Source organism: Bos taurus, chromosome 1, assembly GCF_002263795.3.
Source record: "Bos taurus isolate L1 Dominette 01449 registration number 42190680 breed Hereford chromosome 1, ARS-UCD2.0, whole genome shotgun sequence".
Taxonomy (NCBI): Eukaryota; Metazoa; Chordata; class Mammalia; order Artiodactyla; family Bovidae; genus Bos; species Bos taurus.
In genome coordinates this window covers 116,750,798-116,774,084 of record NC_037328.1, presented here as the reverse complement: position 1 = coordinate 116,774,084, position 23,287 = coordinate 116,750,798, and the positions used below count along the sequence as shown (strand labels likewise).

General features: G+C 40.7%; 3 protein-coding genes across 13 annotated transcripts in view; 1 reads left to right on the top strand and 2 right to left on the bottom strand.

The window, feature by feature from the left end:
• Nucleotides 1-17,303, bottom strand: part of GPR87 (G protein-coupled receptor 87) — a 41,281-nt gene extending 23,978 nt beyond the window's left edge. The window contains exon 1 of one of the 2 annotated variants that reach the window (XM_059887235.1): nt 17,216-17,303. The gene's annotated coding sequence lies outside the window, so the exon portion shown is untranslated. Of the gene's footprint in view, nt 1-758; nt 1,707-17,215 lie in introns of those variants that run through there. The other variant, XM_059887232.1, reaches the window with a different exon arrangement.
• MED12L (mediator complex subunit 12L) overlaps nt 1-23,287 on the top strand; it is a 362,689-nt gene that overhangs the window by 243,471 nt on the left and 95,931 nt on the right. The window lies entirely within an intron of this gene.
• Nucleotides 15,190-17,932, bottom strand: P2RY13 (purinergic receptor P2Y13; the record flags this gene model as incomplete). Its single annotated transcript, NM_001098152.1, is given in 1 exon segment — nt 15,190-17,932. A coding segment is annotated over 1 exon segment (1,002 nt). The 3' UTR covers nt 15,190-16,913.

The following is a 23,287-nucleotide window of genomic DNA, read 5'->3' as shown; positions in this document are numbered from 1 at the left end:
TCTTAACCTAGTAAATCAAAAAAATCACCCTACCTTATGCTCACCTATCTTTAAAAATCCTTATTATAATTTAGAAGAGTTCAAATTTCCTTCTTGATTCCCTGAATGAAATAAAAGTCTCCCCATGACTTTGAACATGAACCAGACCCAAGCTGTTCCTAAGCCATTCGTCACTAGTTAGGCGGCTTTCTCAGTGCCTTTCCAAACATGTTTTAGCATGATCTCTTAAGGAATCAGGGCAAGGATTGCCGTGTTCTTTGTGTTACAATGAAAAGATTGAGATTCTTTTATCAAAATGAGGCAGTTGGGAGAGAAAACCCATCTTTTTTTTTTTTTTTTCTTTTGATCTCCTTTTAAAAGTGAATGAAAGATTATGAAACAAATTTCAGTATGGCGTCTAGGGAAACAATTATAATGGACTTTGGGGTTTACTCAACCAATAAAGCAAATGTGATTTAAAAATTCACTTAATAGAAGTGATTTCCTTAACATCGTTTCCACGTTTGAAGGCATAACACACGGTTTGCTTAACCTGCCTGCCTGAGCTGGGAATAGTGAAATTCTGTGAAGCACAATGGCCCGCATTTCAGAAATTGTTCCCTCCCAAACAAGACTTGTGGATCTAATTCACTTAGGTTTCTAACTCTTACTTTCTCTTCAGATCTCAGATCTAAGCAGAGGTATCATTACAGTCTTAGTGCTATGTCCTACCAACCATGGCTTTTAAGAAAATAAATTAAAAAAAAAATTTCATTTACCTTTCATTGCTGTGCCTGGCTGTCCATTCACCTAATACAGGCGTCTTCAAGTCGAAACAGGTTTCTCAGTGCCAATTAAGAATAAGCTTTGAAACTAAAGTTGGCAGGGAAGTAGCTTTTTTGTTAAAGCATAAAAAAATAGTCATTTTCCCCCTCCCCTGCCAGAGAAGGTAGGTCTCCCCTACCTGCCTAAAGACTGTCCTTTGGGGTGCCCTTTCCAACCCTCCTGCTCGGGAACAACTGGAGCAACTGGCTGTCTTGCTAAGAGAAATGACTCACATCTGAGAGGAGGTGAGATGTGTAGACGGGAAAGCGCTTCCTGAACCTGCAGGAATGAGACAGTGATTCATCTGAAGGGAACACAGAGGGCTGGAACCCAGAATGCCAGAGGACGGTTTAAGGAGCAGGGTGTCCAGTCTCAGGTTGGGCCTTGCTAAGTCAGACCCAGTGTTTAGAGGGATTTTCTAAATCCCTCTGGTGGTGGTGGTGGTGGTGGTAGGAGGACAAACTTCCTATAGCTAGTTGGAAAATATGCATTTACTAACCTTCCTGCTAATTAAATTTTGAGTTAAAGTGGATAAGAATATCTTTAATAAAAGATCTTTCAGGATAATATTCTGCACATTAAAGAACAGAATTAAATATGTTGATATTGGTGATTGATAACTTGGGAAACCTGTGGTGTTGCTTTTGAGAATCTGTGAAAATATATATACTTGTTTTCACCTATACATAAATATAAACCTTCAGAACATTTTAAATAAAATTACTTAGGTGTCCAGTTTCCCTAATCTGTTGAATTCCACAAGACAACTTTTACTCTTTTAAAAGATCTTCCCACAATGATAAAGTTATATAATCAAATCACTTTTTCCTATTTGTAATTAATTTTAGAACTTCCAAAAAATTTCTCAAAGACTCCAGTGTTTTCTTGAATGCAACATTCAAAGAAGTAAAAAGATAAAAAAACTATCAAATATAATCAAAACTTGTTATTTTCATGGATGAAGAGAAAGATAAATGAAAATAATGAAGGTGGAACATTTTTTGAAGTTAGTAAATCGGTAATAGGTATTTAGTTAGTAATTTACTTATGCATTAAGGAGGTAACGTATATGTACTTTTTTTTTTTTCCATGTGTTGGTACAGAAAAACAAATGTATTCAATGTAAATACCAAGAGTTGAGTAGTTGTTTCTTCTATTGCTTTTTTCTAAACAAACAAAAACAGACAACTAAAATTTAATGGTTTTCCATTCCATTCTGTTCAGGGTGGACTAAGTATGTTGTGGATGAGTAGCTAGCCCTAGGGAAAGCCTCTGAACAAAAATTAGCCAACTTAATAGTGGTTCAGTCTTACAAGAACTTGTCAGACTTACCAATCATACTTCATTCAGGTTGGACTCTGCTGATTGTCCTTTGGTACTTCTCCAGGGATTTCCCTTTATCACTGAAGCCATTTCCCTGCATCTTGAGGGGAAAAGTTATGCCATGCAGGCCTGAGTTGGAGAGACTTTGTTTTTCTTGAGTTGAACTTGCGGTTTGTCACTATGATCCCTAAATAGTAACTGATGTACTACTCAAAATGGGAAATCTCACTGCCAGAATAACCAACTGCCAGTCTTAAAAGCATCCATTCAAAGGAGCATACCCCATGTAGTCTCCTTAAAAGTATGTTGGGCAAAGACCTCTGCAAAGTCTGAGGATTATATTCCTTCAGTTCCAGTGGTGGATAGAAATTCATGTGAGGGAGTGTGTATGGACAAATATTTCACAAGCTTTTGTTGAGGGAATAAAGGCAGTTCTATTATCTGCCTCAATTTTTTTTTTTATTGGAGTATAGTTGATATATAATATTGTGCCAATCTCTGCTGAACAGCTAAGTGACTCAGTTATACACATACATACATTCTTTTTTCAAATTCTCTTCCATGATGGTTTATCACAGATTATTGATAGAGTTTCATGCGCTATAAATGAGGTTTTTTTTTTTGGTGGTGGTTTAGTCACCAAGTCATGTCTTACTCTTGACCACCTGACCTGCCTCTTGAGAAACCTGTATGCAGGTCAGGGAGCAACAGTTAGAACTGGACATGGAACAACAGACTGGTTCCAAATAGGAAAAGGAGTACGTCAAAGCTGTATATTGTCACCCTGCTTATTTAACTTCTATGCAGAGTACATAATGAGAAACGCTGGGCTGGAAGAAGCACAAGCTGGAATCAAGATTGCCAGGAGAAATATCAGTAACCTCAGATATGCAGATGACACCACCCTTATGGCAGAGAGTAAAGAAGACCTAAAAAGCCTCTTGATGAAAGTAAAAGAAGAGAGTGAAAAAGTTGGCTTAAAACTCAACATTCAGAAAACTAAGATCATGGCATCTGGTCCCATCACTTCATGGCAAATTGATGGGGAAACAGTGGAAAGAGTGTCAGACTTTATTTTTTTGGGCTCCAGAATCACTGCAGATGGTGATTGCAGCCATGAAATTAAAAGACGCTTCCTCCTTGGAAGGAAAGTTATGATCAACCTAGACAGCATATTCAAAAGCAGAGACATTACTTTGCCAACAAAGGTCCATCTAGTTAAGGCTGTGGTTTTTCCAGTAGTCATGTATGGATGTGAGAATTGGACTGTGAAGAAAGCTGAGTGCCGAAGAATTGATGCTTTTGAAGTGTGGTGTTGGAGAAGACTCTTGAGAATCCCTTGGATAGCAAGGAGATCCAACCCGTCCATCCTAAAGGAGATCAGTTGTGAATATTCATTGGAAGGACTGATGGTGAAGGTGAAGCTCCAATACTTTGGCCACCTGATGCAAAGAGCTGACTCATTGGAAAAGACCCTGATGCTGGGAGGGATTCGGGACAGGAGGAGAAGGGGACGACAGAGGATGAGATGGTTGGATGGCATCATCGACTCGATGGACATGGGTTTGGGTGGACTCCAGGAGTTGGTGATGGACAGGGAGGCCTGGCGTGCTGCGGTTCATGGGGTTGCAAAGAGTTGGACGTGACTGAGCGACTGAACTGAACTGAAGTCTTGTGACCATAGGCCACCACACTCCTCTGTGCACGGGATTTCCCAGACCAGAATTCTGTATTAAGTTGCTATTTACTTCTCCAGGAGATCTTCCCAACCCAGGGATCAAACCTGCACCTCCTGCATTGGCAGGTGGATTCTTTACCACTGAGCCACCAGGGAAGCCCCAGTATGTGGCTAAGGCCTGGAAAAGATTAGGCCATGCCTGGCCCACCCTCAGGAGGAGAAAAAGAGGGCCACCTACTGCAGTGACACCGTCTCCAGCTCTCCACTCCAGTATTCTTGCCTGGAGAATCCCATGGACGGGGGTCTGGTGGGCTACAGTCCAGGGGCTCGCAAAGATTCAGGCATGGCTTAGTGACTATACAGTGGGATTGTGTATTAAAAAACTTCTTTCACTGGTGACGCAAAGTAGGTTTAGTAGTGAATAAGTTAACATGAGGTAGCCTTTATGCATTCGTCTTAAAGCCCATTATGCGTATCTCAAGTTGGGACTTGTTAAAGCTGGTCTTACTTAACATTCAAAAAGGGAAGTAGTACAGGTTTAGTCAGAAAAAAAAAAGTGTAATGCTTTGATGAAAAGAGCAGCTAAGAAATAGCCCATAACTTTATTATTATTCAAATCTCTGAAAGGTTAACCGGCATAATTTTTTTCTATTGATTTTTATAGCAAGTCTCAGATTTCATAAGAGCCACAGGAGACTTTATAACCATAATTATCTTGCTGCTTCATTGGAAGATCCTATTAAATGCAGAGAAGCTCTTTTAATAATTTTGTTCAGCTATTGGAAACCTCAGATTTATTTTGAATACAGGACGCCGGATATCCTAGGATGTGCTTGAGTTTCTCTACCACTGCAGTGGTTTTTCTTTTTTAAATTTTGTTTCATTTTTTTCTATAATAATATTACTTTTAAATATGTTAAGCTTACAGATAAGTTGAAAGTATAGTTCAGGGAAATTTTATATTTTCATATTGGTAGTTTTCACATCCTCCCCTTTCCCACCCCTTCAACACACATTTTTGAGGGAGACCTATTTGAAGTTGAAGTCATTATGACTGGTGTCCCAGCCCTAACTGCTTCAGCATGTATTTCCTAAGAATCAGGGTATTTTCCTACTAATCACAGCACTATTATCAATCAAGCGATTACTGCTGAAACAATAATAAATTCTAATGTTAAGTCTGAATTTTGCTGATTCCCAGTAACATTCTTTATAATTTTTTGATGTGAAACTAATGAGTTTCACATTGCATTCTTTTTTTTTTTTTTTAACTGGTTTATTCTTTTATTCTTTAGAACAATCTCTCTGGTTTCTTTGTTTTTTCCTTAATTTCCTTGGCTTTTAAAAATTGGTTTGCTCTGTATTTGCTAGGTCCAGCCCATGGGACACTTAAATGGAAATACTTTTAAATGTTTCTGAGGCCTTTTGGACATATTAATCCGAAATCTACATTGGTGTTTAAAAACTTGAAATAAAATATGAATATCTATACTCTTGTTTGGACAGAGACCTGGTTCATGACTCCAAAATCACTTTTGCTTTGGAATATTGGACAATTGATTCAAATATTCTTGGCTTCATTGTTCTGCAAAACTAGGATTCTGTCAGTGAACTTTAGAAAAGAATCTGTGTGATCTTTCAAAATATGTTCTTAAAGAGACAGAAGGCCTCAAGGAGAGACTGTTTCTAATACCTTTAGAGGAATGAAAATATGTGGTGATGTTGATACATCTTCCTAAATCCTGGGATAAAGTCTGCTTCCTCACTTTTTAGGATGAGTGAAGTGAAAGTCACTCAGTGTCTGACTGTTTGTGACCCCATTGACTGTAGCCCGACAGGCTCCTCTGTCCATGGAAAATCCAGGCAAGAATACTGGAATGGGTAGCTATTCCCTTCTCCAGGGATCTTCCTGACCCAGAGATTGAACCTGAGCCATTTGCAAATGGATTGCTAAGGCTTACCTTGGTCTTCTAGTCATTTCTCCCTTGCATATGTCTGCTTCCTCTCTGCTCCCTTTATTTGATTTCTCTGCATTGGCCTGGACCCGGGCACAATGTTCCTGTCTCCAGTGTTGGTAGGCACAGAACTTGTTATCTTACTTTCTCTGTCTCTATAATCTTTGATGTATCCATTTCTTCTTAAAGGAAAACACACACATAAAGGGCCTCCAAATCCTTCCCCCAGTACTCGATCCCATTATTAGAAAACAAAGATGAGCAGGGGTCTAACTGAAACATAGTTCATATGATATGTCTGGAATGCCTATGTCTTTCGAATGTAGTCAGAACATACAACAAGGGTCGTAGTAAAATCACCAGATCTTCCTGTCCCATCTCTGTGTACAAAAATCACTGTAATTGTGGCTTACCATCTAGTCAGAAGCTGAGATTTGTGCTGAGTATAATTATTACAAACCCTTTAATGTTGTCCTCACTGAGATTGGTATCTTTAGGTCCCTATGTTTGAATTACTGTGTTTAATCTGTCCTTTGAAATGATTAGTATCTATTAGGTCTGCTTTATATAAAGCTGCTTACCTTTTTCTGGTATGAGAACTTTATCTGTAATGGTCAGTTAAAGGGAAGGGATGCTGTGGAGACAAATCTGGAGATACGCCTGCATCTGACTCCTGCCCTCATATTGATACTCTCTCCTGTGTTCTGCTGTTTGATTCAGCTCCTCATTTTGGAAGTCTTGGTTGTGAGGGATGCTGTCAGTACTGATAGATACAGCCCCATAACTGGGGGTCCTATAGATTGCTTTGTGAACTTCAGCCTGTCCACTTAGGAGCTTTCTTACTTTGGGCAAGTCATTATTACATCTGAGCTTCAGTTTCTTCTTCTGAAAGATGGCTGCCTTGTAAGGGTGTAAAGTCTAAATGGGATAATCTATAGGATAATTCCCACAGTGTTTGAAACTTGGTTGGTGCTTAGTAAGCAGTATCATTTTTTGTTTGTTTCGTCTTGCTTTTGTTTTTGATCAGAGGGCAGAGGGAGAGTATATAAATGAATATAAATAGCAGTAATTTCTCTGAATGTAAAGTTGGAATGATTATAAATTCCAACTAGAAAGTCAAAGTCGTTAATAATGTTTTGGTTACCCTTAGAAAGCTCTTGGTTTTCCTTTAGTGATGTCATGGTGATACTTGAAATACTTTTTATATTCTTTCTTGATAGCTTTCTCTTCTGAAAAGGAGGAAATCAGGGCTAGCTTATTCCAGATTGGGATATTGTGGGAAGGTATAAAAGTTGAGGCCAGGCTATGTGGGTTAAGAAGAGGAGTGGTCTCTGCAGGGTTATGGCATTCAGGTTAATGCTTCGCTCATGAGTTCAGGCATCCTTCGCTACGGGAAATGTCAGTGATAGAACTAAATAGAATAAAAAGCATGAAAAGCATAGAGAAATATGATATGGATATGATAAAAATTTAATGCACGAAGCTACGATTTTTTATAACTATGAAACTATTCAGGTATGTATTAGTTAAAACTCTTTAAGATGAATACCACTAAGTATGATCACATACAGGCATATAATGTTTAAGCTGAATTTAAAAAACAGAGTTGAATATTCTATTGCTGTGCCTTAGAATTTCTATCCTTTATTGAGTCCATCTTTGCCTGAAATGTTCCCTTGGTATCTCTAATTTTCTTGAAGAGATTTCCAGTCTTTCCCATTCTGTTGTTTTCCTCTATTTTTCTGCATTGATCGCTGAGGAAGGCTTTCTTATCTCTCCTTGCTATTCTTTGGAACTCTGCATTCAAATGGGTATTCCTTTTCTCCTTTGCTTTTCACTTCCTTTCTTTTCACAGCTATTTGTAAGGCCTCCCCAGACAGACATGCTTTTTTGTGTTTCTTTTTCTTGGGGATGGTCTTGATCCCTGTCTCCTGTACAATGTCATGAGCCTCCGTCCATAGTTCATCAGGCACTCTGTCTATCAGATATAGGCCCTTGAATCTATTTGTCACTTCCACTGTATAATCATAAGGGATTTGATTTAGGTCATACCTGAATGGTCTAATGGTTTTCCCCACTTTGTTCAATTTAAGTCTGAATTTGGTAATAAGGAGTTCATGATCTGAGCCACAGTCAGCTCCTGGTCTTGTTTTTGCTGATTGTATAGAGCTTCTCCATCTTTGGCTGCAAAGAATATAATCAATCTGATTTCGGTGTTGGCCACCTGGGGATGTCCATGTGTATAGTCTTCTCTTGTGTTATTAGACGAGGGTGTTTGCTGTGATCAATGTGTTTTCTTGGCAAAACTCTATTAGCTTTTGCCCTGCTTCATTCTGAACTCCAGGGCCAAATTTGCCTGTTAAGAAGAGGTGGTAAGAATACACAGAAGAACTGTACAAAAAAGATCTTCACGACCCAGATAATCACGATGGTGTGATCACTGACCTAGAGCCAGACATTCTGGAATGTGAAGTCAAGAGGGCCTTAGGAAGCATCACTACGAACAAAGCTAGTGGAGGTGATGGGATTCCAGTTGAACTATTTCAAATCCTGAAAGACGATGCTGTGAAAGTGCTGCACTCAATATGCCAGCAAATTTGGAAAATTCAGCAGTGGCCACAGGACTGGAAAAGGTCAGTTTTTATTCCAATCCCTAAGAAAGGCAATGCCAAAGAACGCTCAAACTACCACACAATTGTACTCATCTCACACGGTAGTAAAGTAATGCTCAAAATTCTCCAAGCCAGGCTTCAGCAATATATGAACCGTGAACTTCCAGGTGTTCAAGCTGATTTTAGAAAAGGCAGAGGGACCAGAGATCAAATTGCCAACATCCGTTGGATCATGGAAAAAGCAAGAGAGTTCCAGAAAAACATCTATTTCTGCTTTATTGACTATGCCAAAACCTTGGACTGTGTGGATTACAATAAACTGGGAAAATTCTGAAAGAGATGGGAATACCAGTCCACCTGACCTGCCTCTTGAGAAACCTGTATGCAGGTCAGGGAGCAACAGTTAAACTGAACATGGAACAACAGACTGGTTCCAAATAGGAAAAGGAGTATGTCAAGACTATATATTGTCACCCTGCTTATTTAACTTCTATGCAGAGTACATCACGAGAAATGCTGGGCTGGAAGAAGCACAAGCTGGAATCAAGATTTCTGGGAGAAATATCAATAACCTCAGATATGCAGATGACACCACCCTTATGGCAGAACGTGAAGAAGAATTAAGAGCCTCTTGATGAAAGTGAAAGAGGAGAGTGAAAAAGTTGGCTTAAAGCTCAACATTCAGAAAACGAAGATCATGGCATCTGGTCCCATCACTTCATGGGAAGTAGATGGGGAAACAGTGGAAACAGTGTCAGACTTTATTTTTGGGGACTCCAAAGTCACTGCAGATGGTGCTTGCAGACATGAAATTAAAAGACGCTTACTCCTTGGAAGGAAAGTTATGACCAACCTAGATAGCATATTCAAAAGCAGAGACATTACTTTGCCAACAAAGGTCCATCTAGTCAAGGCTATGGTTTTTCCAGTGGTCATGTATGAATGTGAGAGTTGGACTGTGAAGAAAGCTGAGTGCCGAAGAATTGATGCTTTTGAAGTGTGATGTTGGAGAAGACTCTTGAGAGTCCCTTGGACTGCAAGGAGATCAGTCCTGGATGTTCTTTGGAAGGAATGATGCTAAAGCTGAAACTCCAATACTTTGGCCACCTGATGCCAAGAGCTGACTCATTTGAAGAGACCCTGATGCTGGTAAAGATTGAGTAGGAGGAAAAGGGGACGACAGAGGATGAGATGGTTGGATGACATCACGGACTTAATAAACACAAGTCTGAGTAAACTCTGGGAGTTGGTGATGGTCAGGGAGGCCTGGCTTGCTGTGGTCCATGGAGTCACAAGGAGTCAGACAGGACTGAGCAACTGAACTGAACTGATGCTTTAGAAAGTTACATTTGTCAAGTAAGTTGTATTGCAGAAGAGGTGAATGTTCACATGCTGAGTGAAGTTCTGAGTTTTTAAAATCATTGGTTTACCTACCATGGGGCTTACCAGGTAGCTCAGTGGTAAAGAATCTGCCTGCCAATGCAGGAGATGCAAGTTCGATCCCTGGGTTGGAAAGATCCCCTGGAGTAGGAAATGGCAACCCACTCCAGTATTTGTGCCTGGAGAGTCTCATGGACAGAGAAACCTGGTGGGCTGCTGTCCATAGGATCAAAAAGAGTCAGATGTGACTGAGTGACTGAGCATGAGTTACTTACTATGAGTCTCAAATTCAGTTCCCTTTTCATTCATTTTTCCTTTCTCTTTGATTACTCCTCCTCATATTCTCTGTTTTCATGCCTGTCACTTAATGGTGATCCCCAATTCCTTTCTCCCTGTACTGTACTAGAATGGGTGCGGGCTGGGCATCAGAAACCCAGGGAACGTGGGTTTGCCACGTCGGCACACCCGTTTTCTGGCCACAGCTGGTTTTCTTGGTCATATGGTTCTACCCATTGTGTGATCTGTGCGCCTGCTGTGTTGCCTGTTTCAGGTGGATCATCTTTCCTGTGCATTGCATGAGAAACATGCGAAGAAGCTACTCCAGCTGTTCTTAGGATTGCTTGGAAAAAGCTGAGCTAATCTAACAGCTGTTCTTATTTCCTCCTTGCAATGCTTGTCAACTGACTGGTCCTTCATGGCAAGTGTAGCTTGTCATCCCTCCCTTCCCATTAGAAACTGGGGCTCCACCCACCTCCTCTTCAAGTGACCACTGACCTCACAGTTGTCCATTCGTCACATTTGACCTCCCCAGAGTGTGTGATTCTGTGGACTATCACTTCCTCCTTGAATCTCTCTTGTTCCTTGGTTCCCAGGGAACGTCTTGTTGCTCCTTGTTGTTCATCGATCCAGTCCCGGGCACCATTCCTCCTTTTCTGTCTGTTTTGTCCATGAGACTTGGGTAGCGTGGCCTCTGAGGTGCATAGCTCATTCCTTCTTTTCTCCCTTTCTTGGGAAAGATTATTCCCACAGCTTCTGATCTGACTCTGTCTTGAGAGCCCTGGATCCATATTTTGCCTCCACTAGGTAGTCTCCTTGACTCAGCTCCCTCACTGGTGCTTCATATTCAACATAACTTCATGGTACAGCACGTCACGCAAGCTAATGTTCCTCAAAGCAATGCTTCTTGATTGGGAGGGGGTGCAAGGGGGATTATGGACCCCATTGAGAATACATTTTGCATAGTTATCACATATGTTTTATATAGAAACCCCTTCTGTCCTGTGGTGTTGGACTCAAAACCTCTCTCTCTCTGAAAATGTCTCTAAGGTCCATATCAGATTTCTTTCCACTTGGCTCTTAACAGTGTATAGATGAAAGACTTCTTTAATTGATCTCCTAGCCTCAGTGGCTCTATTAATCCAGAATCTTCATCTTGCTAACAAATTGATTTTCCTAAAGCACAGCATAGAGAACATAGTCTTCACTTCAGCCACCTACAGTGGCTCAAAGAGAACTCCAAACACCCCAACAACCCCGAAGTGCTGTGCCATGGGGCCCCACGCTCACTTCTCGGGCTCATCCCCCACCCCAACACATGCTTCAGCAGCCTGAACAGTCCCCCTGCCCCCGACCCCGTGGCCCCTCTCACTGGACCACAGCTCAGTGCCCAAGCCCCTGAACTTTCCTCCAAACTGCTCTGAGTGCTGCAGGGTCTCCTTTCAAAGGCTCTGGTTCTTCATCAGGGCCCAGCTCACACTTCCACCTCCTCCTAGCCTTTCCTCACTTTGTCCATCCGGCATTAGCTGCCTTTTTCTCTGAGCTGCTTTGGTGAGCTAATTCTGTCTCTTATTCTGGGAGCTGATGGCTCAACAGGTAAAGAACCTGCTGCAATGCCAAAAACACAGAAAACGCGGCTTCAGTCCCTGGGTGGGGAAGATCCCCTGGAGAAGGAAATGGCAATCCACTCCAGTATTCTTGCTTGAAAAAGTCTTGTGGACAAAGAAACATGGCAGGCTACTGTCCAAAAGGTTGCAAAGAGTTGCGCACGACTGAGTGAGTGACCACATTCCACAAACCATATTTTTATTCATGGTGGTCTGTGTGCAGACTCCAGAGAGCCCAGGGGCCCTGCATGAAGCACACGATGAAGGGTTGATGGGCTCAATGAATCAGCTATCCTATGCTTTGTGATGTGACTCCTCTTAAGGGCCAGAGGGGTGCCCACAGGTCTCTGAGGACTCGTGGTGGAACTGTGCATATCCCTGAGGTTGTTGAAACTCTTTTGTGTTGAGACCTCTTTCTTTGGGAGCCCCCTTCTTATCAGTGTCACAGTGGGGGCTTGAGGTCACCCCTGGAGGAATTGGGCTTGTTGTGTCTGTTAGGTGTGGTCTGGAGGCCACCTGCTGGGTGTCTGTTCCAGCTCTGTCTCTGCTGGTGCTGGGATCATGGGCACCAGCACAAGGCATCTGTTCACTTTGTGCCTCAGTTTTCTTTTTGTTTCCTCCCCTTCAGGGAGCCCTGTAGTGTCCATCTCCTGGGATAGAGTCAGAAATAGAAATTTAATAATCCTTGCAAGGTCATACTTAGCGATATGCCGCACACACAGTAAAAGAGTGTAAGGTCCTTGGAGGTGCCTGTTAGCTTCGAGGTCAAGGATAATTAGCTGGTAGTATGTGGGCTGCTGTGGCCCACACATGATGTATGTTTTTCTGGGGCCAGGGAGTGGGGGAGTGGCTATGGAGGTGGAGTGAATTGAAGTCACTCAGTCCTTGTCTGACTCTTTGCAACCCCATGGACTGTAGCCTACCAGGCTCCTCAGTCCATGGAATTTTCCAGGCAAGAGTACTGGAGTGGGTTGCCATTTCCTTCTCCAGGGGATCTTCCCGACCCAGGGACTGAACCCGGGTCTCCCACATTGCAGGCTGATGCTTTACCATCTGAGCCACCAGGGAAAATAACAAGTAATATGGCAGAAGAGACTGGATTTAAGGTTTCTCTTGAGAACATTAGAAAATCTGTGGTAGACAGTTGTTAAGGATAGATGGTTAAGGTCAGAAACCAGAGTCTGAATTAGTCTTATCGTTGTTACGAGCTCTTTGACCCCATGCAAGTTGCTTAACTTCTCTGGTTCTCAGCTTCTTTATATCTGAATTGGCAATAACTATAGCACTTGGTCTAGGTTTTCCTAGACCAAGTCTAGGAAGGTCTAACTAGGTGTTCCCAGGTGGCTCAGTGGTAAAGAATCCACCTGCAGTGCAGGAGATGCAGGTTTGATCTCTCGGTCAGGAAGATACCCTGGAGTAGGAAATGGCAACCCACTGCAGTATTCTTGCCTGAGAAGTCCCATGGACGGAGGAGCCTGGTGGGCTACAGGCCATGGGGTTGCAGAGTTGTGTGTGCAGAGCATGCATACACAGTACTTGACAGGCTTCCTGGGATTATTACTGGGAACAGTATACTTAACGATCTTGACACACTTCCCTGGTGCACAGTAAATAATGTGTTTTGTTTTTGTTGTTGCTGGTGCTGATTTTACTATCGCTATGGCTACCAGTTAGCAACTCCGGGTCCAAATTCCCTCCTGTGCCAACAGTTGGCATTGAATAAGTAGATGCTCGCCCCCAGGTGGGACACGAACTTTCCAGGTAACCATAGTTCATGTCACTGCCTGTCACCTTATATGTGTCCTGCTCCCTTAATAACAGTTGTGTTTGTCTCCTGTTGACAGATCCCACCGTTGGACATTCATGTCCAAGAGTACTGTGCTTTATGGTTCTTAACATGTGGCCCAAATTGATAGCATCCTTATCTCCTCTCCTGGAAACTTCTTCTCAGTTTTCAGCCCAGACCTAGTGAATCAGAAACTCTGGGGGCAGGCCTAGTGATCTACTCTTAGAGCTGGTTCTGTTAAAGTTTGACTACTGGTTTCACACATGTACTATATTCATATTACCTATATTTGGTTTCCATGTCAAGTTTAAAGTGTTGTGTTTTGGTTTTAGGCACTTCAAATGATGTGTAAATTGCACACCAGGGCTGCTTTTCAACATGTGCTTCCTAAGTGGTTCACACAACTGGGTATGGGTTCCTCTGCTTGGAGGTTTTGTTCTGGTGACATCGATGTGTATGTGCACTTTGATCTGTTAACTTACTGGAGGAATACATACCCAGGAAGATGGTGAGAGAATTTCAGAAAGAAGACCTTACAAAGTTATGGAACAAGCTGCATTTAAATGAATCTGGAACGTATGAAGTGATGAGATGAACATGACTGAATTGCACAATTATTTTATGTTCTGATGTCACGACCACTTTATCAGCCAGCTAACTACTGTGAGCTGGGAATTCACGCTGCTTCTCTGTCTCTTCCTTCCCCCTTTACAGTGCTTTCTCTTGGTTTCCGAAGAATAATTCTGTATCGGGACAATACACTGTCCTACTTCCCCTGCATCAGGGGTATTTGGAAGGCCTTATTCAATATAAATATTTACATTTTAGATTTTTACAAAAGCCCTTCATTGTGCTATGAGCTTGTGGGGTTTACCAAAGCTACTATTTTTCCCCACCTGTCTTCTGTGTCATTAATGACTATGGCTATAGTGCCCCATTCTGTGAGTCTTCTAGATTTTAGTGTTTGTGATTGCTAGTTTGGGAAGTTCTTCTCAGGTAGTTGCTTTTCATTTTGTGGATGTGATTTTATGATGATTCTTCTCTAAGTTCTTGGTAGATTATTTCGTTCTATACCTCAGGTAGTCTGCTTTTGACTGTAATATTACTATAATGGAATATAAAATAAATATCTCTGGAGGACAGATATACTACTGAAATTTTATCTTGAAAGATAGTTCTAAAATATATTTCTTGTCTATATCCATTCAGTGTATATTGAAACTATTTAGATGTAAAATATACATGGGTTATATCACCAAGCCTAGTTTGATGGGTGGCTTAGATGCAGTTACTTATAATACATTATTAGAGTCTGCTCATGATCACATAATGTACTCAGTGAACGTAACATGGGTTTAGTGGCATCTCTAATAGTCATTATGACTTAATTCTTCTTGCAAATGAAAATCAGGCACTCAAAGTACTTTCTAAGAGTTTTGCTGATTGTGATATGCTACAGTTACAAATTTTATTTAACCAAAACCAACAGTACATAGCTTAAGTATTTTGTCAGTGGCTCTAAAATGGAAATGATGATAGACATTGGCCCCCAAGCTATACGTGTACTGTTCAGTAATCCTCCTTCCTTCCTGGTCATTCACTGATAAACCCAAGAACGCCCCCACTTCCCAGGCTTATGTGTACATGCATAGGAGACCAACTAAAAAGAGCTTGAGCTTTTAAGAAATTTATGTTATGTTTTGAAAAGTAAAACGTCAGTGAGAATTGGCTTCCCTTTTGCTTTTCTGGTATATAAAAATAAAGGTAGTTTGGTTTGTTATATTTTATCAAATATTTATTGATTGCACAATGGCCCACACTCTCTGCTCTCATAAGTGCACATAGGTTAATAAAAGAGTAGACACATCTGTGAATCAGTAATTACAAAGCAGTGTGATCATTACAATATTTGAGGTATGACAACATACAGATGAGGGAGTGATCGGGTTTGGATGTTGGGAAGTTAGCCAGATGAGATTTCATGGACTGAGTAATGGCAACTTAAGAGTTCCATGGATGGGTAAATGTTTTCTTGGTGAGTCAGAGGGAAATTTATAAGTTCATTGACACAGGGGTAAAATAGGAGCATGGCATTTTCTGATACTCATAAACTTATATAAGAGAGTTCCAGGGATGGAATAACAGTTAGGAGAAGAGACTAGAAGGGTTGAGCAAGTTCCAGGGTCTTTGGGGCCATGGAAGAAGACATGGGCTTCACATTCTGATGGTTGTGTTGGAGCTACTGGCATATCTGCAGAGCATGAGTACTCCTTTGCACATTTTATCTAGAAGGCACAAATCAGCACCCACAACTGCAGATGAACATACTTTAAGGTTTTTTTTTTTTTTTTAACCACAAAGGGATTCGGGAAAATGCAGAGATATATAAGTACAAGTAGGTTGTCATCCTCTAAAAATTTCCCAGTATGGATATTATTGATTCTGGGTCAGCATTTCTATCTATATACATACCAAGAAATGGCATAATAACATATTCTATTTAAAATATTAGTAATTTATTATCTGTTGAAAGTATCATGGGCGATACCAAGAAAACATGACATATTTCTGTCTTTAAAATATGTTGCCTTTCTTAAAGAATCCTGACCATCATTAGAGGATGCATTAGAATACTGCTAACTATAGGAAGCCTGCATTGAGTTTCTACCCAGATGTGGGAGAAGTAGTTGTTTTCAACCAGAGATTGAACCAGAGATAAAGAGTGCGGAGGTGCTGGAAGGCTTTGCTGAATAGGTGGAATATTGAACCACTGTTAGAGTATCTGCTGGGCAGAGGGAAGATGCCAAAGAATAAGAATACAGTATTCTTACTCTCGCATGGTACACACTTAGGATGTATTACGGTATTTTATATGACTTAATACTGCTGCTCGTGCATTCTGTAGTGTAGTGGCATACTGGGGAAGAGGCCATTTGTAATTGTAAGGAGAAATACCTTCATCTGGAGTCAAAGGGCTTTCTGACCTACTCCCCAGAGGCTTTCCATCTAGCATCCATTTCAACCTCTAGCTTCAGCTTTCACCAAAGGACTTGCAAGTTGTTTTTTTTTTTGTTGTTGTTGTTGGTTTTTTAAATTGGCAAGTGGGATACAAAAGCAGTAGTGTTGTTTGAATTACATGTGCAAAAGAATGTGAAGAGGCATTTTAGAGTGAAGGAATATATTTTTTTATATTTAAAAAAATATGTGTTTTTAGAAACATACATTTCCCCAAGTGGAAGTGAATGCTCTTGAAAAGGTGACCTCTAGTGGCCACCATTTGCTTCCTATTATGCTTTCCCTTACTAAGGCTTTATTCTGCTTATGAATAGATTGCAGTGGAATTAAAGTTGACATGATCCTTTCTATGAACCAGGATAGTAAAAAGTAACAAAACTTTTGTTCTAATCCATTTTTTTTCATTGCCTTGGTTTGATTTCTAAGTAAATTGTCATTTGACGTCTCATCAATAAATAGTTAACTATGATAAAGTTATCAGCCTAGGGTTATATTGTCCGACTGACTCGTATGATTTTCCTGAGTGAATGCTGCGATCTGCCTCCCTTTCATGCACGGTAGCCTCTCTCTGAACCTTTTACATAAGAGTATATATATTAAGGGGTCCATGCAAATGTTAGTTGCTGCCAAAAAGAGAGTTGTTTCTTTAGCTAGAAACAGTTGATTTTGCAGTCGACAATCAGTCTTACTGTTGGTTTGACTGTGAGTATATGGGATTCTGGAGAAGTGAAATGGAGCAAAACACACAAAGAAGACAGCCACGACAACAAACACTTTACCTTCTAGCCTTTTGTTGTTCTTGCTGTCCTTACTCTTGGACTTCCTGTAAGAATCATACACCTTTTTTGCAATAACCGTATAGAAGAGAAGCATTAGGACAAAAACAGTCCAGAAGATGAACTGGGAAATGTAATTCACTGCTTCATGCCATTTCAGCCCCAGAGGACCCTTTAAGGAGGCGCACTTTTTCACAGAAGATGGTGTTGCTTCCTTGTTGCTCAAGATCATGTTTGGCAGCGAGAGGAGGAACAAAAAGAGCCAGATGAGGGTTGAGACCCCTTTTGCAAAAGCAGGTTTCTGTACGAAGAATTTTCCGAAAGGTCTGATGATCTTGAGGAACCTGTCAAAGGCTATGAGCCCCAGCAGGGTAATGCCCACGTACATGGACTCATAAAAGATAACGGCAGAGAAACGACACACAAAGGCTCTGAGCTGCCAGGGTCCGAGACGGGCGTCGGAGAGGATTTTAAATGGAAGCATGAGCGTCATTATCAAGTCAGCCACCAAAGTGTTTTTGAGGTATACAATGAAGGTGGAGGAGCTGGGAATATGAATGAACACCCACAGGGCCAAACTGTTCAGCAGGATGCCCACGAAGAAAACAATAGTGTAGATGGCCGGGAACACCAACTGTGCTGTCTTCAGGTCTCTGGGACACCGCTCAGACCCGTTGAAGCCCTTCATCACTGTCACATTCATGGTTTCCAGCGTCAGCTGTTAAAAAACATATACACAAAGTAAAACAAGAAGCATTTCATGATTTCAAAATGCTCCTTGTTAAAAATAGACTTTAGCTTTGCACCGTGTTTACACCTTAAATTTATTCATCACATTTAATAAATCAGTTGAGAAAGCACATGTTGTTTCTGGCTAGCATTTTTAAAGCCCATAGTACAGTTTAGGTACTTAATTAACAGTCCCATTCCTTTCACACCCTTATGAAATCCAGATAACAGATTCTACCCCATTCACAGGTTCTACTTTTAACTAACATGGCAGTAAAATAAAACTGGCTAAGAGGTAAAAGTATTCACAATGTTGGGGAACATTGTGTCATTTCCTGTGCTTATAATCTATGGTTTATAGAATGTTAAACTTTAAAAAGCATTTTGCCCTCTTGAAAATATTCTATCGTTTATAAGCAAGCCATTCATAATAACAATTGAAATTCACCTTTATTTGGAAGGAAACTCAGCTCACTGTCTTGCGATCGATCGAGGCAGTCATTAGTTGAGCCCATGAAAGACATGGAGCAAATGCTGTTCTGCTTTCTTATACCAAGTTTCCTTCCTCATTTTCACGTGCGCAGTTGAGATCCATTAGAACCTCTTCATGTGTAATCCTCTGAGGGGTTCTCTAATAAGGAACCTCTTTATTTTAAACTTATGTACTGTTAAGGTACTATGGTTTGAATAAATCAGTTCAGTTGCAGTCATTTTTATATTTTTCTTATATAATAACGTTCCTGCAGTTTACCTTCTCTACATGTTCAATGAAATTTTTAATGCCTTATAATAACAGGAGGGAGAAATGTAAAGAAAATAGCCTTAAATTATAGGAGAGTAAGTGTTGACTCTAAAACCAGACAGCATGATCATCTGCACCCTTGTAGACTGGTTTTTTCAGAAATTTGTGTGTGTTGGGGTGACCTAATGATTTCTGTAGACATTTATCTTAATCTTTGGTTTGGTCTTTCAACCTTTGAGAGATGAAGTGATATGTTTTCTAAGAGGTAAGGCCTATTAGACCCAGATTTTGGGGGTTAGAATTTCAGAATCACGTGTTACTGGGTAGTAGATAATAGACAAATGATTTAGTAGCTTTGTGCCTCATTTTCCCCATCTGTATTTTCCCCTGGGTTTAATTACACTGCATGCTTCAGCGCTTAGAGACTGAGATGAGCGCCTAGAATAGTGCTCACTACGGGTGAGGTATGAAAAAAATGTTTGCTACTCACTGCAGATTTAAATGGAAATACACTCTTTTACTTACGGGAAAGCCATTTTTGGAACTCTCTTCCTGTATTTGTGGCTTTGCAAAGTGCTAAAGATTTCAGGAATTTCATCAACCTTGAGCCGAGTTCTGTAAAATTTCTGAAAGGATGTAATTGCTGCTTTTGTAAGGAGAAAGTTGTTGTCTATGAAGAAATGTTTCCTCACCAGATAAAGTGAATGAGGAAATCAGGAGATCTTATGAGGTAATGTGGAGTTCTCCATGGCAAGTTTCATTTCATATTTCTTGCTGTGAGTTTTACCACAGGATTGGACTAGACTGTTGTGTTGGCTTGATCGAGCATTTTCGGTGAATTCTGAGAATTCAGTATCCCACTGGACATTTTTCTGAGAGAATAGGATGCCTAATAATTTGGGTTGAAACTACCATTGTGGTGGCACAGTTTGAAAAATTGGTGTTTTGGCAGAGGAATTGATAAGAAAGCTGTGGTATATATACACGATGGAATATTACTCAGCTATTTAAAAGAATGCATTTGAATCAGTTCTAATGAGATGGATGAAACTGGAGCCTATTATACAGAGTGAAGTAAGTCAGAAAGGAAAACATCAATACAGTATACTAATGCATATATATGGAATTTAGAAAGATGGTAACGATGACCCTATATGTGAGACAGCAGAAGAGACACAGATATAAAGAACAAACTTTTGGACTCTGTTGGAGAAGAAGGCAAGGGTGGGATGATTTGAGAGAATAGCATTGAAACATGTATATTATCATATGTGAAATAGATCGCTAGTCCAGGTTCGATACATGAGATAGGGTGCTCAGGGCTGGTGCTCTGGGATGACCCTGAGGGATGGGATGGGGAGGGAGGGGGGAGGGGGTGTTAAGGATGGGGAACACATGTGGACACCCATGGCTGATTCATGTCGATGTATGGCAAACACCACTACAATATTGTAAAGTAATTAGCCTCCAATTAAAATAAATAAATTTAAAAAGAAAAGAAAAATTGATGTTTGAATTAGATAAATTGTTTCTTGGAAATACAGATTTTGAGTTTTATTAATGTTATGGAACATAATTAAAACATATATCCTTTTGTTTGCTTCAGTAGAGAATAAAAACAAACTTACAAAAATTTAAATAGAGGGATTAGACCTATGTAATTAAGTATAAATTTCCTGATGGCTGCATTATTTAGATGTAGGTTTGGGATAGTTTCAGTTTAAACAAGGGAAATGCTGTATAAGTTAATTTCATAATATGAAAACTGGAAATCACTTTTTGGTCAAATTTCAAAATGCCAAAGAGTAGGAAACCTCAAAAGAGGAACTGATTTATGGTGGCATTTCTAGAGTTACAGAAGTATCTTCTCTTAAATGTAGGTTTCAAAATGTTTGACCATAGGAAATATCCAACAGACTCCTTTATGTCTCTGTGCTTCATACATGTTAGCCAGTGGTCTCTCAGTTTACAGCAGTGCTGGTGCCCACTGGGGTAGGGTCCTCTGCCTTGATGATGCACCTGAGAGGCTGTGATGGGACAGGAGCAGTGCTCGCGAGCCAGAGTGTCTGGGTTCATTTCCTTATATTCCAGCTTACTTTTCTTGTGACCTTGGTCAAGTTACTTATGCTCTCTATGAAACCATTGCCCCCTCATAACAATGAAAATAAATAATAGCATTTGCTTCATTGGGTTGTTAAGGGTATAAAAATGTTTGAATGTTTGCCAGGTGCTTTGAATAATGCTTGTCAAGTGGTTCATGTTAGTCCATGTCTTGTTAAGTGAAATTAAAAATGGAGTACTCTCTATACCTGTGGGGATAGCTGACTAAAGGAGTGAATCAAAGAAGATATACCATGAAAGGTCCTAGAAATTATTCTGATTTGTCAGGTTCAAAACATTTAAAATCTCATCAGGCTCAAAGGGAATTTAGTCAAAACCAATGAAATCACACTAGCTATATACTGTTCTAAGTGATTATGTGGTCTTAAAGAAATCAGTCCTGAGTTGGAAGGACTGATGCTGAAGTGAAGCTCCAATACTTTGGCCACTTGATGTGAAGAACTGACTCATTGGAAAAGACCCTGTTGCTGAGAAAGATTGAGGGCAGAAGGAGAAGGGGACAACAGAGGATGACATGGTTGGATGGCATCACCGACTCGAATATGAGTTTGAGCAAGCTCCGGGAGGTGGTGAATGTCAGGGAAGCCTAGCCTGCTGCAGTCTATGGGGTCGCAAAGAGTTGGACATGACTGAGCAACTGAACTGAACTCTTAAAACAAGCTCAGAGATCCGTCCCATTTTACAGATGAGAAAATGGAATCTCAGGTGTTAAGCAGGTTGCCCAAAGTCCTGCAACTGAAGCCCTCTGCAAACCCACACCGTTTGGTTCCAGAGCCCCCACTTGGAACCAGCCCCTCTCTCTTCTGATTGCCAGAGACAGGATGAGTGTGGGAGTGGTTATCAAATTCTGGAGTTTTTGAGCTGGGTGTTTCTTATTGCTAAGTGAGGAGGTATAATCCACTTTCATGGATTTGTGAAACTGTTTGTCTCAGAGTGAGGTACTTGGTTGAAAACATAAATTGGTTTACAGCAGTATGATCAGGAGAGAGTTAAATATGTAAGGAAAAGTAATAGAAATTAGAAGCCTGCCAAATGGAAATAAATGAAGAATTTGTCATCTCCTTAGGGATTGTCTTTTGGATCAAACTCGACAGTATAAAGTTCCTGTCGATGTAACCAGTACCATATAAATAATGATTGAAAAGATGAGGAAGTATTTGCTTTCAGTTGAAATGAAAGTCAAAGTTGGAACTCCTGTACTCATAGAAGAGCCTTTTATTTCCCATCGAAGGATACCATGGTACTTTCCCAGATTATATGAAAGTGTTTAAAATCCCACACTGAATTAACCCAAGGTGAAAGCGAAGTGAAAGTGAAAGTTGCTCAGTTGTGTCCGACTCTTTGCGACCCCATGGACTCCATGGAATTCTTCAAGCCAGAATACTGGAGTTGGTAGCCTTTCTCTTCTCCAGGGGATCTTCCCAACCCAGGGATCAGACCCAGGTCTCCCACATTACAGGCAGAGTCTTTACCAGTTGAGCCACAGGGAAGCCCAAGAATACTGGAGTGGGTAGCCTATCCCTTATCCAGCAGATCTTCCTGACCCAGGAATTGAACCAGGGTCTCCTGCATTGCAGGAGGATTCTTTACCAACTGAGCTATCAGGGAAGCCCTAAGCCAAGGTGGTAGTAATCTAAAATGTATTATGCAGTTTAACATTACTGTAGTGTGTATACATAAATTTGATATTGTAAAATCTCTACATATAACTGGAAACAGGCAATGCTGCTGCTAAGTCGCTTCAGTCGTGTCCGACTCTGTGCGACCCCAGAGACAGCAGCCCATCAAGGCGCCACCGTCCCTGGGATTCTCCAGGCAAGAACACTGGAGCGGGTTGCCATTTCCTTCTCCAATGCATGAAAGTGAAAAGTGAAAGGGAAGTCGCTCAGTCGTGTCTGACTCTTAGCGGCCCCATGGACTGCAGCCCACCAGGCTCCCCTGTCCATGGGATTCTCCAGGCAACAAGCAATAAATTTACACTATTATCTGAAATGTTTATATTAGTATCCAGTTTCATAATTTTATTATAAAAGGAAAAAAAGTTTAAAGAATTCAGTTATTGACATTAATATACAGTAGAAAGTGAAAGTTCAGTCACTCAGTCGTGTCCAACTTTTGCTACCCCATGAATTGCAGCATTTCTCATGATATACTCTGCATATAAGTTAAATAAGCAGGGAGACAATATGCAGCCTTGATGTATTCCTTTCCAGTTTTGGAACCAGTCTGTTGTTCCATGTCCATTTCTAACTGTTGCTTCCTGACCTGCATATAGGTTTCTCAAGAGGCAGGTCAGGTGTTCTGGTATTCCCATCTCTTTCAGAATTTTCCACAGTTTATTGTGATCCACACAGTCAAAGGCTTTGGCATAGTCAGTAAAGCAGAAATAGATGTTTTTCTGGAACTCTTCTTGCTTTTTCGATGATCCAGCAGATGTTGGCAATTTGATCTCTGGTTCTTCTGCCTTTTCTAAAACCAGCTTG